Here is a 16,676-nt window from a genome sequence, read left to right on the forward strand (position 1 = left end):
CACAAAATTTATTTTTATCGCTTCTAGTTACCAGTCCTGCTCCCTCCTGTACTTTCGGAGATTACAGACCGAAATTTGTTTCGCCTACTCCACGTCACGGGGAGAAACTTCTGACCAATGTGGGAAGTGTATTCCAGCTCCATCTGTCAGCGCAGTCAACCTATGAAACGTAAGACCAGGGGTGTAACTTGAGGTGGTGCAGAGGGTGCGGTCGCAACCGGGCCCAAGAGGCTTAGGGAGCCCTTATGGTGTCACTTTCCCATTTGGGAAGACTAGTGCTATATACCATACATTATAGGCGGGGGCCTGGCACAGACTTCGCACCAGGGCCCATCAGCTTTAATTTATGCCACATAGTAATATGGGTTGTTTTTGCTTAGGAAAACATGGCTACTTTTTTTACTTTAAACGGCGTCACACCTATCCATTTGTTGAGACTGGTACTGTAGCTATATATATATATATATATATATATACATATACATATACACACACACAGTATACCGGTAATATATATATATATATATATATATATATATATAGTGGGGATTTGGCCCAGTAGAGACCGTGGTAGCGGGGTGCTGGGATGCAGTTCAAGACAGCGACACCAAGGTTTAGTCCAAAACAGGTCTCGCCTGCGTTTATTGCAGCAGCAAAACAAAACAGCCTTTACACCCAGGCATTAAATAAACAAAAATCCTACCCGTCAGGGTGCTAACTATACACGTATTCCACTAACTCACCACTATACAAAATCACTTGGCTGCTCCAGGCACAGAGGTCAGGGCTGTGTGCTCTCCAGCCTCCTTTCAGAGAGAGACAACATTCTGAGCTCTGCTGAGCGGCTTTATGCAGGCTGATTGGGCTGTTCCCACCACCTGTGTCCAAGGTGCTGGACAACACAACCTCAGCACTAAGGCCTTGCATAATAGCAAAACCTAGGGGAAACATACCGCCCATCCACAGTTAACCCCTTCAGTGTCTCACATACCCTCCCCCTCTGTTTGACCCTGTGGGGGCGAACACTTTTGGCCATCAGACAGTGGGTACGAGACAGGGCATCGGCATTCCCATGCAGCTTTCCTGCTCGATGTTCCACCGTGAATTTGAAATTCTGCAGCATTAGGAACCACCTTGTGACCACCTTGTGACCCTGGCGTTCCTCTCTTTAGCCTGACTCATCCAGGTGAGGGGAGAGTGATCGGTCACTAGTGTAAACTGTCGCCCTATCAAGTAATACCTCAGAGCCCATTTGATCGCCAAGCACTCCCTCTCAACTATGCTATAGTTCTTCTCAGGGGGTGTGAGCTTTCGGCTCAGGAATGTCACGGGATGTTCCTCACCCTCCACTACTTGGGACAGGACAGCCCCTAAGCCCACGTCAGAAGCGTCAGTCTGCACAATAAAGGTCTTGGTGAAGTTAGGGGTGATCAGTACCGGTCCCTCGCACAAAACCGTCTTAAGTCGCTGAAACGCCCCCTCAGCCTCTTCACTCCACTTTACCATCACCGCCCTGCTACCCTTGGTCAGGTCAGTCAGGGGTGCCGCTATGGTAGCAAAATCGGGAATAAACCGGCGATAATAGCCCACTATGCCTAGGAAAGCCCTCACTTGCTTCTTGCTCATAGGTCGTGGCCACTGCTGTATCGCCTCCACTTTATTTACTTGGGGTTTGATGACACCTCGCCCAATACGGTACCCCAGGTAACGGGCCTCTTCCAGACCCAGCACACATTTTTGGGGGTTCGCTGTCAACCCTGCTGCCCTCAGGGAGTCTGCCACTGCTTGCACCTTGGCCAGGTGACTCTCCCAATTGTTACTATAGACTATGATGTCATCCAGGTAGGCCGAGGCATATCTCCGGTGAGGTTTTAGCACGAGATCCATTAACCTCTGGAATGTGGCGGGAGCCCCATGTAGCCCAAAGGGGAGTACCACGTACTGAAAAAGCCCATCAGGAGTAACAAAAGCGGTCTTCTCTTTGGCCCTGTCAGTAAGGGGTACCTGCCAATACCCTTTCGTCAGGTCAAGGGTGGAGAAGAATCTAGCCTGTCCAAGTCGTTCTATCAACTCGTCAACTCTAGGCATAGGATAAGAATCAAATTTGGACATCTCGTTCAACTTCCTAAAGTCATTGCAGAACCGTAGGGAACCATCAGGTTTGGGAATCAACACAATAGGACTCGACCAGTCACTTTTAGACTCCTCGATAACCCCCAGGTCTAACATCTGCCTGACTTCTTCGGATATGGCAAGCCGGCGCGCTTCAGGGACCCGGAAGGGTTTTTGGTGTACCCGGATGTGGGGTTCGGTTATGATGTCATGCTTGATGACTGAAGTACGTCCCGGTAACTTAGAGAACACATCCACATTTCGGAGCACAAACTCCTTCGCTTCCTGAATCTGGGCCCTGGAGAGGGACTCCGAGATCCGTACTTCAGGCACCTTGGCATCGGGTACACCTACCTCCGGTGTCACCTTCTTGGGGACAGGCGCTTTTTCTACTCCCACGGCCATCAGGGACTCTCTTTCCCTCCATGGCTTTAGGAGGTTCACGTGGTATATCTGTTCGGGTTTCCTCCTCCCCGGCTGAGATACCTTGTAGGTTACCTCCCCCACTTTCTCCATGACCTCATATGGTCCTTGCCATTTTGCCAAGAACTTGCTCTCCACGGTGGGCACCAGAACTAGCACTCTGTCGCCTGGGTTAAAGGTCCTGAGTCTGGCTGACCTATTGTAGACCCTAGACTGGGCCTCTTGTGCCCTTGTTATGTGCTCCTTTACAAGGGGCATTACCGCCGCTATGCGGTCCTGCATAAGGGAGACATGTTCTATCACAGTACGGTGGGGGGTCCTTTCCTGTTCCCAGGTCTCCTTGGCTACATCCAAAAGCCCACGTGGGGAACGGCCATATAACAGCTCAAAGGGTGAGAAACCCGTGGAGGACTGGGGAACTTCACGTATGGCAAACATCAAATAGGGCAACAAACAATCCCAGTCCTTCCCATCCTTGCTGACCACCCTCTTTAGCATCCCCTTCAAGGTTTTGTTAAACCTCTCGACCAGGCCATCTGTCTGAGGATGATACACAGAGGTGCGGAGCTGTTTGACCTGCAGTAACTTACACATCTCCTTCATTACCCTAGACATGAATGGGGTACCCTGGTCAGTCAAGATTTCCTTGGGGAGGCCTGTGCGTGAGAATACCTGGAACAGCTCCCTAGCAATATTTTTGGAGGAGGTGTTCCTTAATGGAATCGCCTCGGGATACCGCGTAGCGTAGTCCAGGATAACCAGGATGTATTGGTGCCCCCTTGAGGATTTGACTATGGGGCCAACCAGATCCATTGCAATCCGTTCAAATGGCACCTCTATGATTGGTAGCAGGACCAAAGGACTCCTGAAGTGGGACACCGGGGCAGTAAGTTGACACTCAGGGCAAGAGCTACAATACCGGTTTACCTCCTCCCACACCCCGGGCCAGAAAAATCTCTGCAGGATCCTCTCTCGGGTCTTCTCAGCACCTAAGTGCCCTCCCAGCACATGTTTGTGTGCCAACTCTAGCACCAGCCTACGGTGAGATTGGGGTACTACAAGTTGCTCAACCTCCTCACCCCGTATCTGGTCGACCCTGTACAACAGTTCCCCAACAATCACCATTCGGGGGTATATTTTGTCAGCCCCTGGTATTTGGAGTACCCCATTTATCACCTTAACATTCTCCCGTGCTTTAAACAAGGTAGGGTCCTGTAGCTGTGCAGCCCCAAAATTTTCCCAGGAAATCTCAAGGTCCGGCATGTCGACCACCTCCTCGTGGCCCTCAACCTCACCAGCTAGGACCTCTAGGGGAGAGAACTCATCACATGGGGTCACCCCTACTGCTGGTGTGGGTACATTGGCCTCAAAGGGTTCAGGGGCCAAGGCCGGACATACCTGATGTCCACTATCTGCAACAGCACCTGAGGTGGGTCTTCGTCTCCAGAGGTCCCAAAACACCGGTAAGTCTCTGCCGATAATAGCCTCATGAAACAGGGTCCCCACCACCCCCACTTCATGGGTAATAGTACCACAAGGGGTATGTAGGTTTATGACAGCAGTGGGATATTCGCGAGTGTCCCCATGTATACACAACACTCCCACTTTCCGCCCGCTGTACAGTCCAGGATCAACCAAAGTTCCCCGCACCAGGGTGACCAGACTCCCTGAGTCTAGCAAGGCTTCCACCCTGTGACCACCGATTGTGACCATACACACTTGGGGTTCTGCATCCATGACCGACTCGGCTGCCAGAACCGGCCGGGCAAACAGTGACATTCGCCGGGTCTGGTTGCAGTCCATTGGCTCCACGGACAGGGGACAGTTGGCAGCAATATGGCCTATTTCATGGCATCGCCAGCACTGGATACGGCTATGACCTCTGTCGCGAGCCTCACTGGGTTTCTGTGTATCCAAGCCCCCCAGTGGACCCCCTCCCAACCTGACCTGTTTCCCTTTTCCTGCAGTAGCAGTCTTACCAGATGGTTTAGTGGTCTTGTCACTGGCACTGCTTCGTGCGGGAGCAGTAAGTAGAAGATCCTCCGTAGCCCGATATCTCTCTACTAGGGACACGAGTTCCTCAGCATTTGTGGGACCGGCCTGTCCAACCCATCGCTGGAGCCGAGAGGGCAGAGAATGGGTGAACTTGTCAAGAACCACTCTCTCTACCATCTGTGCTGGGGTGCAGTCCTCTGGTTGTAGCCACTTCCGGACAAGATGGATCAGGTCATGCATTTGGGAGCATGGGGGTAGTTTTTCTGAGTATGCCCACTGGTGGACCCGGCTGGAACGAACTTGAATGGTGACCCCAAGACGAGCCAGAATCTCCGCCTTTAGCTGGGGGTACTCACGGGCCTCCGTTTCACTCAGGTCGTAGTAGGCCTTCTGTGATTCACCTGTGCGGAATGCTGGACAACCGGGTACCCTTGCAAACCAGTATGGGACCCCTCAGTAGTCGTTGCTTGCGGTGCCGCCATAACGCCAGAAAACTTTTCCATCATCAGCTGGAACATGGCTCGGGACTCTTCCTGCTGCTGGCGGGACCTCTCCTCCTGCTGCTGGAGCATGGCTTGCTGCAGCTGCCGATTAGCCTGGGACTCTTCCTGCTGCTGCTGCCGATTAGCTCTGGACTCCTCTTGCAGGTATTTAATAAAGTCCTCCATCTTGGCTTTATCCTGCAATTTGCCTGCTGCTTTCACCCAGGCCATGCAATGTTGCAGGAGGTAGCGAGCCTTTCAGGTGTGTGTCTTTTGAACTGCCCGCATCCTCCACCATATGTGGGGATTTGGCCCAGTAGAGACCGTGGTAGCGGGGTGCTGGGATGCAGTTCAAGACAGCGACACCAAGGTTTAGTCCAAAACAGGTCTCGCCTGCGTTTATTGCAGCAGCAAAACAAAACAGCCTTTACACTCAGGCATTAAATAAACAAAAAATCCTACCCGTCAGGGTGCTAACTATACACGTATTCCACTAACTCACCACTATACAAAATCACTTGGCTGCTCCAGGCACAGAGGTCAGGGCTGTGTGCTCTCCAGCCTCCTTTCAGAGAGAGACAACACTCTGAGCTCTGCTGAGCGGCTTTATTGGCCTGATTGGGCTATTCCCACCACCTGTGTCCAAGGTGCTGGACAACACAACCTCAGCACTAAGGCCTTGCATAATAGCAAAACCTAGGGGAAACATACCTCCCATCCACAGTTAACCCCTTCAGTGTCTCACAATATATATATATATATATATATATATTTATATAGCATCAATTATGACAATTATATGTACTTTTTTTTTTGTAGTATTTCAGATTTCAAAGTCAGCGGCCCACCTGGCATCGCCAAATCCTTACCCAGATCTCGTTCCACTACAAGGAGCACGGTGGCAGAATGGAGACCATCCGAAAGTAATGTAGGAGAGCACGTACCCTTCTGTTTTATAGCAGACACTTCCAATGGGTCAGTACAGTGTGTCACATCACTTTATTGTAGGATCTGCTTATACATTGTATATCTGTACAGAATATGACAGTATATTTTTTTAGGTTGCATTCACATTCACATGTAAAACTCTATGGGGCAAATTTACTTACCCGGCCCATTTGCGATCCAGTGGCGCGTTCTCTGCACTGGATTCGGGTCCGGCCAGGATTTATTAAGGTAGTTCCTCTGCCGTCCACCAGGTGGCGCTGCTGCGCTGAAGAGCATCGGAACGCACTGGAATACACCGAGCCGGGCTGAGTGAAGGTAAGTGCAAGCTCCGCAACAGATTTTTTTTTTTTTAAATGAGGCGGTTTTTCCGAATCCGTCGGGTTTTCGTTCGGCCACGCCCCCCGATTTCCGTCGCGTGCATGCCAGCGCCAATGCGCCACAATCCGATCGCGTGCGCCAAAATCCCGGGGCAATTCAGGGGAAATCAGTGCAAATCGTAAATATTCGGGTAACACGTCGGGAAAACGCGAATCGGGCCCTTAGTAAATTACCCCCTATGTTTTGCCGCATGTGTGACACCATAACGCCACCGGTTCGCCATAGCTGTCTGTGGTAGATGTCCCCATGACGGTCATGTGAATGCGGCCTTACCATTTAGTTCATGTACAGAAGTGGTCAGAGGCAAAAATACTAGTTGTAAATATTGTTTATCCATGTGTAATGTCATATTATCAGTGTTAGCATAGAATTATCTGCCATGATGTTCTGTGATAAAAGGGTTTGGGTTATTTTTACTCAGTTCCTAGGAGTTCCCTTGGTTCTCTCCAGCCCCTTAGGGCTCATGCACACGACCGTCAGGGGGACATATGTACAAGCTTGCGGCCGTACATACGTCCCCTCATAGAAGGCTATGGCGCATGGGCTCGGTACGGTGAGCGCAACCGTTCTAGCCTGCTCTATCTTTGGCCATATCGATGGCCGTGTGGCTAGTATTTCCTATGGAGAGGGGCGGCGGCGAGCCGTGCCTCCTCCTCTGCCGCGTGTACCCGCCGGGGTGACAAAGTAACTACATAAAATACAAAACAAAATATATAGAGAACACAACTACACACTAACCTCCTTTCCTGCCCCCTCCTGGACCCCCAGTAATGTGTGTGTATATACAATATATTCTTACACTACAGCAGCTCCTGGATATATCCTGAAGCAGGAGTCACATCCAGTACCTGACCATATACATGTACATATAGAGACATCTATATATCTACTCCTCCAATACACGTGCAGGGTCTGCTATATTATAATAAGTACTATATTATAATTACTCTTATGTACATTCACAGAAAGTGCACACAATGGGGGTCATTTACTAAGGGCCCAAATCGCATTTTTCCGGCGGGTTACCCGAATTTTTCCATTTTGCGCCGATTTTCCCTGAATTGCCCTGGGTTTTTGGCGCACGCGTACGAAAACCCGACGGATTCGGAAAAACCGCCGCATTTAAGAAAAAAAAAGTGTCGCTTGACAAGCACTTACCTGCACCTGGCCTGGCTTGGTGAAGTTCAGTGCACTCCGACGGAATTCAGCACAGCAGCGACACCTGGTGGACATCGGGGGAACTACCTTAGTGAGTCGCCAGAAGACCCGAATCCTCCATACAGAACACACCGCTGGATCCCGAATGGACCGGGTAAGTAAATCTGCCCCAATATAACCTGGTTTCTTCGGTGCCTATCCAGGAGGAGTCAGGAAACAGAGCAAGATTCTTGGTTTCACCATCCCAAATATCCCTCCATTACTCAGCCCTAACACCAGTCCGGATAGACCCCAATGTGTGCAGATAGAGAATCTTACCCCTGGTTCATGGTGGCTTCTTCCTGTTGAAGGCCTTTGTGATACTAATGACCAAATGGCCTCAGTACACACTGACATCTCAGCACAGAATATCAGGACTGTAGGGACCTGTAGACCAGCACCATAAAAACCGAGGCTCTTGACTCGGGGATTTGCCATGCCCCAAAATAAATCTTTATTGAACGACAGGGACCATTAAATTGTTGTGGGTATGTGGGTAGGCCACAGCATTTATTTTTTGGAAAAAACCTTAGTTAACAAATAACAAAACATTTAAAGTGCAAAACAGTTGAAAACAAGAAAAAATAATTCTTCATAGAAAAAACCTTCGCCCGAAATGTCGGCTGCTGGACGGCAGACGTCATGTGGGGGCCTTCCTTCTGCCTACGGGCATGTGAAACTCCGCCAATGCTGTGACATCTGAAAAGACAGAGAAAACAGCCAGAAACCGGAATGCTGAGAAAGCCTGAAAAGAAATATATCCTGAGGGCAGGGTGGGTGGGTGACTTCTCGCCGCTTGGTCCAGGCAGAAGGAAAGAGGACCCCCCCCCCCCCCACACACATGCCCCCAATGCTTTTAAAACCATGGGGCGGGCTCTGCAAGCCGGCCCCCCACCTCCTTTAGTTACTGCCCAAAAAAGAGAGACCAATCGCCTCCTTCTGCATCCATTAAAATTAAATAAAATCCCACTACAGTCCCCCGCCCCTTCTCTATTTGATTTGGGGCTAGTGATGACTGCTGTCAGTGTATACTGTATCCATTTACCCTGTATGTAATATATATATATAATTATAGAGCAGAGGGTCCAGTTAGGAGCAATGTTCCCCTGTAACATTCTGATCACAACTTATTTGTATCTGTTTACCTTATTATTATAGGTACCAGTCTGAAATGCGTTGTATCATCGTAGTGGTGGGGCCCAAAAGTTTAGGTACGTTCCACTACATATTTAGATCTCACTTTAGATATCACCAAGTACATTCAGTTTTGTTCTCCCTCTAAGCCCCTTCTCTAATATACTCAGTTTTGTGCTCAGAAATCTTCTTCATTTTCATGGACAGTGAATGAGAGTCCCGCAGATACCGGAGCGCTGTGCTCAGCAGTTTCCAGCACTCTCATGGCACTCCCACACATAGTTGACTTGCCTCATAAGTGAGAATGAGATACTCATTATCCAGGTCACTAGAGGGTCCCAGGAGTCAGACTCTCCCTGATCAGATTGTTATCCCCTATACCAGTGGTGGCGAACTTATGGCACTGATGCCAGAGATGGCACTCAGAGACCTCTCTGAGTGCACACGGGCTGTCTCACAGGCACAGAGTTTGCCAGACATGGCATCTTCCTGCAGTTTCCAAGTCCAAGTAGTGCCCTGCTATTGTAAAGTGACCCATCCTGTGTTTCTTGGTCCTGTCCGAAGAGTGAAAAGGTGTGGACAGGGTTGGATTGGAGCTCCAAATTTCTGGTAGCAATAAGTTTGTTACAGCCTAAATTGCTGTGTTGGCACTTTGGGAAAAGCTAGTGGTTTCTAAAAGTTTCGCCATCACTGCCCTATACCATGGATAGGGAATAACACGCAATCTTGGTACAACCCCTTTAAGACTACTTATATTTTGGACCTTGTGTTTCTAGATAACACTGAGTTGATATGCCACGAGAACACCATGACATTAATCGCCGCCAAGTCAGCGGATCACGAACTTTACGACAACCAGTTCCGCCTCAATGACCCCAAATGTCTGGTCAGTTCCAACAGCACCCACCTCATCGCCAGCGTGGCCTACAACACCTGTGGGACAGAGATTGAGGTAACATCCAAAATAGTTTTATAACTGACAGGAAAATATTTGAAGGAGATGTCCATATCCTGTCTGTTTTAGGTCCAAATTTGGTTCTGATAAATTTTTCAGGATACCGTATATACTCGAGTATAAGCCGACCCGAGTATAAGCCGAGACCCCTAATTTTACCACCAAAAACCGGGAAAACCTATTGACTCGAGTATAAGCCGAGGGTGTAGTATACAGCCAGCTAGCCCCCTGTAGTGTACAACCCTGTAGTATACAGCCTGTCCCAAGTAGTATACAATCAGCCTGCCCCCATGAAGTATACAGCCTGCCCCCATGTATTATACAGCCTGCCCCAAGAAGTATACAGCCTGCCCCAAGAAGTATACAGCCTGCCCTCATGTATTATACAGCCTGCCCTCATGTATTATACAGCCTGCCCCATGTATTATACAGCCTGCCCCCATGTATTATACAGCCTGCCCCCATGTATTATACAGCCTGCCCCCATGTATTATACAGCCTGCCCCAAGAAGTATACAGCCTGCCCCAAGAAGTATACAGCCTGCCCTCATGTATTATACAGCCTGCCCCATGTATTATACAGCCTGCCCCATGTATTATACAACCTGCCCCCATGTATTATACAACCTGCCCCCATGTATTATACAGCCTGCCCCCATGTATTATACAGCCTGCCCCCATGTATTATACAGCCTGCCCCAAGAAGTATACAGCCTGCCCCAAGAAGTATACAGCCTGCCCCAAAAAGTATACAGCCTGCCCCATGTATTATACAGCCTGCCCTCAGTATGCCTAGCGAATAATAAAAAAATAAACTTAATACTCACCCTCCGACGATACTCACCTTTGATCCTTAGTGGCGGCTCCCGGTCCTCGGCGGCGGCGGCTCCCGGTCCTCGGCGGCGCCTTCTCTTTTCTTTCTTCACTAGCCGGCAGTCGCGTCCATGCGACCTGCCGGCGGGCGCACAGTGCGATGCGACGGTGTCGCCACTGATGACGTCATCAGCGGCGACACCGCTGCATCATATTGTGCGCCCGCCGGCAGATCGCATGGACGCGACTGCCGGCAAGTAAAGATAGAAGAGAGAAGTGGGACCGCCGCAGAGGATCGGGAGCTGCCGCCGAGGACCAGGAGCCACCGCCAAGGACCAGGAGCCCGCGCCGAGGTTCCGAGAGTCGGAGGGTGAGTATTAATTTTTTTTTTTTATTATTGACTCGTGTATAAGCCGAGATGAGGTTTTTCAGCACATTTTTTGTGGTGAAAAACTCGGCTTATACACGAGTATATACAGTAAATATTTTTTGTATGTTTAGGAACATTTTTATGACAGTCAGAGATATGTTTTTATATGTTTTATATATTTTATATGTTTTATAGGTTTCCCAAATTTCCTGCTTAAACCTAGAAATCAAAAATACCTAGTCACCACCAGAGGCAGTTTTTGATCTTACTGCATACTGGTTGTACATTGAACTGAAAGGAATTGTGTAATTTAGGATATTTAGCCACTAGTAGGATAGGAGATGGCTGGGGGTCTATCTTTTTTAGACCTAAGTGATCAGCAGAATAAGGGACATCAAGTTCCTCCAAACTTTCCCTTTATAGATAGGATTTCTGGATTGGTTTATCCCGACTAATCAGACTCTTATCCCCTTATATAAAATTGGTGAGCATAGTAAAACTCTAATTCTACTAACCCTAACCCATAACCACAAACCCTAATAATCCTAAACTGTAAACCCTAACCCTACTAATCCTAACCCTAGTAACCCTAACCCTACTAATCCTAACCCATAAACCTTAATCCTGCTTACCCATAAACCCTAACCCTATAAAGCCTAACCCTACTAATCCTAACCCATAAGCCTTAATCCTGCTAACCCATAAACCCTAACCCTATAAAGCCTAACCTTACTAATCCTAACCCATAAACCTTAACCCTACTAATCCTAACCCTACTAACCCTAACCCATAAACCCTAATCCTACTTATCCTAACCCTTAAACCCTAACCCTACTAATCCTAACCCATAAACCGTAATCCTACTATTCCTAACCCATAAACCTTAACCCTACTAATCCTAACCCATAAACCGTAACCCTACTAATCCTAACCCTACAAACCCTAACTTTACTAAACCTAACCCATAAACCCTAATCCTACTAACTCTAACCCATAAACTTAACCCTACTAATCCTAACCCTACTAACCCTAACCCATAAACCCTAATCCTACTATTCCTAACCCATAAACCTCAACCCTACTAATCCTAACCCTACTAAACCCTAACTTTACTAAACCTAACACTTAAACCCTAACCCTACTAATCCTAACCCATAAACCCTAACCCTACTAACCCTAACCCATAAACCCTAATCCTACTAACTGTAACCCATAAACCCTAACCCTACTAATCCTAACCCATAAACCTCAACCCTACTAATCCTAACCCATAAACCCTAACCCTGCTAACCCTAACCCATAAACCCTAACCCTGCTAACCCTAACCCATAAACCCTAATCCTACTAACTCTAACCCATAAACCGTAACCCTTTAACTTTGATTATAATTAGATATGGATTAGAACATTCCATCCTGGAGGAGACATTTCATATAACCCTTCATTTGTCTTCCAGGAAACAGAAGACGAAATCGTCTTTAAAAACCAAGCTTCATCCTTCCACAACGAATTAACTGTCATTACCCGGAAACATGGGGTGTCCATCCCCTTTAACTGCTCCTTTCCCAAAAAGAGCCGAGTATCCGCTTCATTTCGCGCCCACAAGTCGGATTACGTGTTCACAGAGGCCGGATTCGGTAACTTCACCTACACTTTCCAGTTCTACACAGACGATCGCTTTGTAGAGGTGGAGACCCAGTATCCTCTGCAGGTGGAGCTGCGGGAGTTAATCTATATGGAGATCCAGGTTTCGTCTTCCATCCCTAACGTCCAGCTATTCGTGGAGTCTTGTAAAGCTACGCCGCATGACAACCCTGATGATCCCATATTTTATGACATCAAAAGAAACGGGTAAATTGACTTTTTTTGCCGTTATTGATGCAGTACCAGACAACGCCACAAGGAGCGCTGTTTAAATTCTGCACTGAAGGAACTCAATGACAGGGTCAATCAAACATTGAAGACCCCATTACGACAACCCTTGTGTAGAGACTCTATTGGGGCATCTGGACGGGACAGGGAAGGGTCTTCATTTCAGGAACCTCAAACATCAATTGCATATAGTGAATATCACTTTAACAGCCAATTGCCTCTATTTTAGAGGTAATAAGTCCCACTGTACTAGGTCAGAGACACAGGGCACTGGTATAGGGGCACTGTAGTAGGATGACTGTGTCATAGGGGGCGCTGTTGTACTCTTGCTCACTATATCAGGTCACATACACAGGGGTTACCTCTATTATAGGGGCACTGTAGTAGGATGACTGTGTCATAGGGGGCGCTGTTGTAATCTGGATCACTATATCAGGTCACATACACAGGGTTGCCTCTATTATGGGGGCACTGTAGTAGGATGACTGTGTTATAGGGGGCGCTGTTGTAATCTGGCTCACTATATCAGGTCACATACACAGGGGTTGCCTCTATTATAGGGGCACTGTAGTAGGATGACTGTGTCATAGGGGGCGCTGTTGTAATCTGGCTCACTATATCAGGTCACATACACAGGGGTTGCCTCTATTATAGGGGCACTGTAGTAGGATGACTGTGTCATAGGGGGCGCTGTTGTAATCTGGCTCACTATATCAGGTCACATACACAGGGGTTGCCTCTATTATAGGGGCACTGTAGTAGGATGACTGTGTCATAGGGGGCGCTGTTGTACTCTTGCTCAATGTATCAGGTCACATACACAGGGGTTACCTCTATTATAGGGGCACTGTAGTAGGATGACTGTGTTATAGGGGGCGCTGTTGTAATCTGGCTCACTATATCAGGTCACATACACAGGGGTTGCCTCTATTATAGGAGCACTGTAGTAGGATGACTGTGTCATAGGGGGCGCTGTTGTAATCTGGCTCACTATATCAGGTCACATACACAGGGGTTGCCTCTATTATAGGGGCACTGTAGTAGGATGACTGTGTTATAGGGGGCGCTGTTGTAATCTGGCTCACTATATCAGGTCACATACACAGGGGTTGCCTCTATTATAGGAGCACTGTAGTAGGATGACTGTGTCATAGGGGGCGCTGTTGTAATCTGGCTCACTATATCAGGTCACATACACAGGGGTTGCCTCTATTATAGGGGCACTGTAGTAGGATGACTGTGTCATAGGGGGCGCTGTTGTAATCTGGCTCACTATATCAGGTCACATACACAGGGGTTGCCTCTATTATAGGGGCACTGTAGTAGGGTGACTGTGTCATAGGGGGCGCTGTTGTAATCTGGCTCACTATATCAGGTCACATACACAGGGTTGCCTCTATTATGGGGGCACTGTAGTAGGATGACTGTGTTATAGGGGGCGCTGTTGTAATCTGGCTCACTATATCAGGTCACATACACAGGGGTTGCCTCTATTATAGGGGCACTGTAGTGGGATGACTGTGTCATAGGGGGCGCTGTTGTAATCTGGCTCACTATATCAGGTCACATACACAGGGGTTGCCTCTATTATAGGGGCACTGTAGTAGGATGACTGTGTCATAGGGGGCGCTGTTGTAATCTGGCTCACTATATCAGGTCACATACACAGGGGTTGCCTCTATTATAGGGGCACTGTAGTGGGATGACTGTGTCATAGGGGGCGCTGTTGCTCAATGTATCAGGTCACATACACAGGGGTTGCCTCTATTATAGGGGCACTGTAGTAGGATGACTGTGTCATAGGGGGCGCTGTTGTAATCTGGCTCACTATATCAGGTCACATACACAGGGGTTGCCTCTATTATAGGGGCACTGTAGTAGGATGACTGTGTCATAGGGGGCGCTGTTGTACTCTTGCTCAATGTATCAGGTCACACAGTGCTTTGTTCTATAATGGAGGAAATGTGATGAAGGTTCTAATATTTGTCATATTTCAGATGTATAATAGATGAAACCTTTGTGGAATATTCTCTGACAAGGACACGATACAGATTTGCAATGGAGGCTTTCGCATTTATCGGAGACTATAGTGAAGTAAGTGAATTATGAATATTGGGTTAGTTCCTAGCTGTAAACTATAACATTTTTCTCAGTGTTTCACATCTTTACTTCTTGATATCATTTGTTCAGCGAAGCTTAAAGGAAAATACCATCAAAATCCATCAAAATCCATCCAGATACACCAGTGACACAACATAGATCCAGGCACCGGGACTGTAGTAATCGTCTTATACTTGTTATCCATCGCCTCCTTGCTTCTTAAATCAACTTTTAAAATTATGCTAAGAGTTTTTTGGCGCAGCTGCGCTGGTCTCCATGAGACGGAAATCGGGGGGGGGGGCGTCGGACGATCCGACAGATTCGGACTGAGCGCGGGATTTAACTTTCAAATTGTGCCGCAAGCCCATGCACTTACATGCACCAGGAAGAAGAAGGTGAACTCCGGCAGACCTGAGCGGAGAAGCCACACATGCAGGATATCAGGCGCACGATCTTAGTGAATCGCGGCACAGGGCATTATCGCCAGACAATGCACTTTCGGTGAACTCCGGCAACAGGGTTAATAAATTTGCCCCTATGAGTTAGATAAGAATAAGATAAAGAATAATGAATTAATGGGGTTGTCTGTGAGTTAGAAAACATAACGAGGGGGCCAGGGGAGGGGGTTGCATGAAAAAATAAATACGTACTTACCTCTGTCGGTGCACGGACACGGAAGCTCCGCTCTGACTATATCCAGCCAGCCGGACACGCGCACCGGTCACCTTATCCCAGTGCCTGGTACAGCGCTTGTACGAGATAGGGAACAGGGGGCGCCATTTTATAGTCAGCAGAGAGTTAAAGGGGTTTTCCCACGAAGGCAAGTTAGGCCTTATCCCTAAATTGCTCAGCAATTTTCGTCAGCTCCATAGAGATTAATGGAGCAGAACGGTCATGGGTGGCCGTCGTGGAGTGACGAGGGGTTGGTCGGACCCCTCGTTTTCTACATCTGCACCTAGACTTTCACTGATCAGCAAGTTAGACCCTATCCCGTGGATAGGGCCTAACTTGTTTTCGTGGGAAAACCCCTTTAAGGTTCGTCCCTAAGTATAACTTAATTCTCCATGACATCCAGATTATAAAACAGTGTAAAATGGTTATTAAAGGGCTATTCTCAGCTGACGTGGGTATACACATGTGAACAGGAGTGATACTATCGCTATACTATTTCTGTAATTCCTATATATGTGTCAGGATCAGTGGATCCTCTGGACCACCGCGGGAGATGTAACTAGCCAACACCCGGAACCAGAGCCTAGCGGCACCTGGTTTTCACCAGAGCCCGCCGCAAAGCGGGTTGGACTTGCTGCGGCAGGATACCACTAGGTCGTTCCCAGGTGTGACTAGCCCACGGTGGCAGCAGAGGTCGAGGTACCTTAGCGGATGACAAACTCATAGTCGGGTCCAGGCACAGGGTCAGGGCAGGCGGCAGAGATGCAACGTCAGGTTCAAGTCCGGGGTCAGCAACAGGAGGTCCAGGCAGGTGGGAACGGGAACACAGGCACACAGCAACAGGGAGGAACACAGGTAACACGGCAACACAGACTCAGGAACGGGAACACACAGGAATACACTGGAACGCAGGAATACGCAGGAACACAGGAATACTCGCTAGGAAGCTTTCTCTAAGGCTAAGAGGCACAAAGATCCGGCAGGGAATGATGGGAAACAAAGGGTTATATACAAAACAGGAAATGAGCAATACTAATCACCTGTGCGCTGGCCCTTTAAATCTTGAGAGAGTGCCCCGCTTCCTAGGGCGCGCGCGCGAGACCTAGTCCGGACGGGAGCGGGAGCCAGGAGAGGTGAGAGCACAGGAGCGGGACCGGGGCAGCGGAGAGAGGCACGGGTGCACCCGCGATCCGCGATATGGATCGCGGGGGTGCCCGTGACAATAT

At 48.5% G+C, this 16,676-nt stretch overlaps 1 protein-coding gene across 1 annotated transcript in view; it reads left to right on the forward strand.

The window, feature by feature from the left end:
• The window catches only part of LOC140070266 (uncharacterized), a 41,002-nt gene that overhangs the window by 23,452 nt on the left and 874 nt on the right, over positions 1–16,676 (forward strand). The window contains exons 6-11 of the mRNA XM_072116618.1: positions 28–169; positions 5,832–5,987; positions 8,694–8,746; positions 9,446–9,621; positions 12,263–12,657; positions 14,676–14,772. Coding sequence (XP_071972719.1) covers positions 28–169; positions 5,832–5,987; positions 8,694–8,746; positions 9,446–9,621; positions 12,263–12,657; positions 14,676–14,772 — 1,019 coding nt within the window. The remainder of the gene's footprint in view (positions 1–27; positions 170–5,831; positions 5,988–8,693; positions 8,747–9,445; positions 9,622–12,262; positions 12,658–14,675; positions 14,773–16,676) is intronic.

Source organism: Engystomops pustulosus, chromosome 7 (genome assembly GCF_040894005.1).
Source record: "Engystomops pustulosus chromosome 7, aEngPut4.maternal, whole genome shotgun sequence".
Classification (NCBI taxonomy): Eukaryota; Metazoa; Chordata; class Amphibia; order Anura; family Leptodactylidae; genus Engystomops; species Engystomops pustulosus.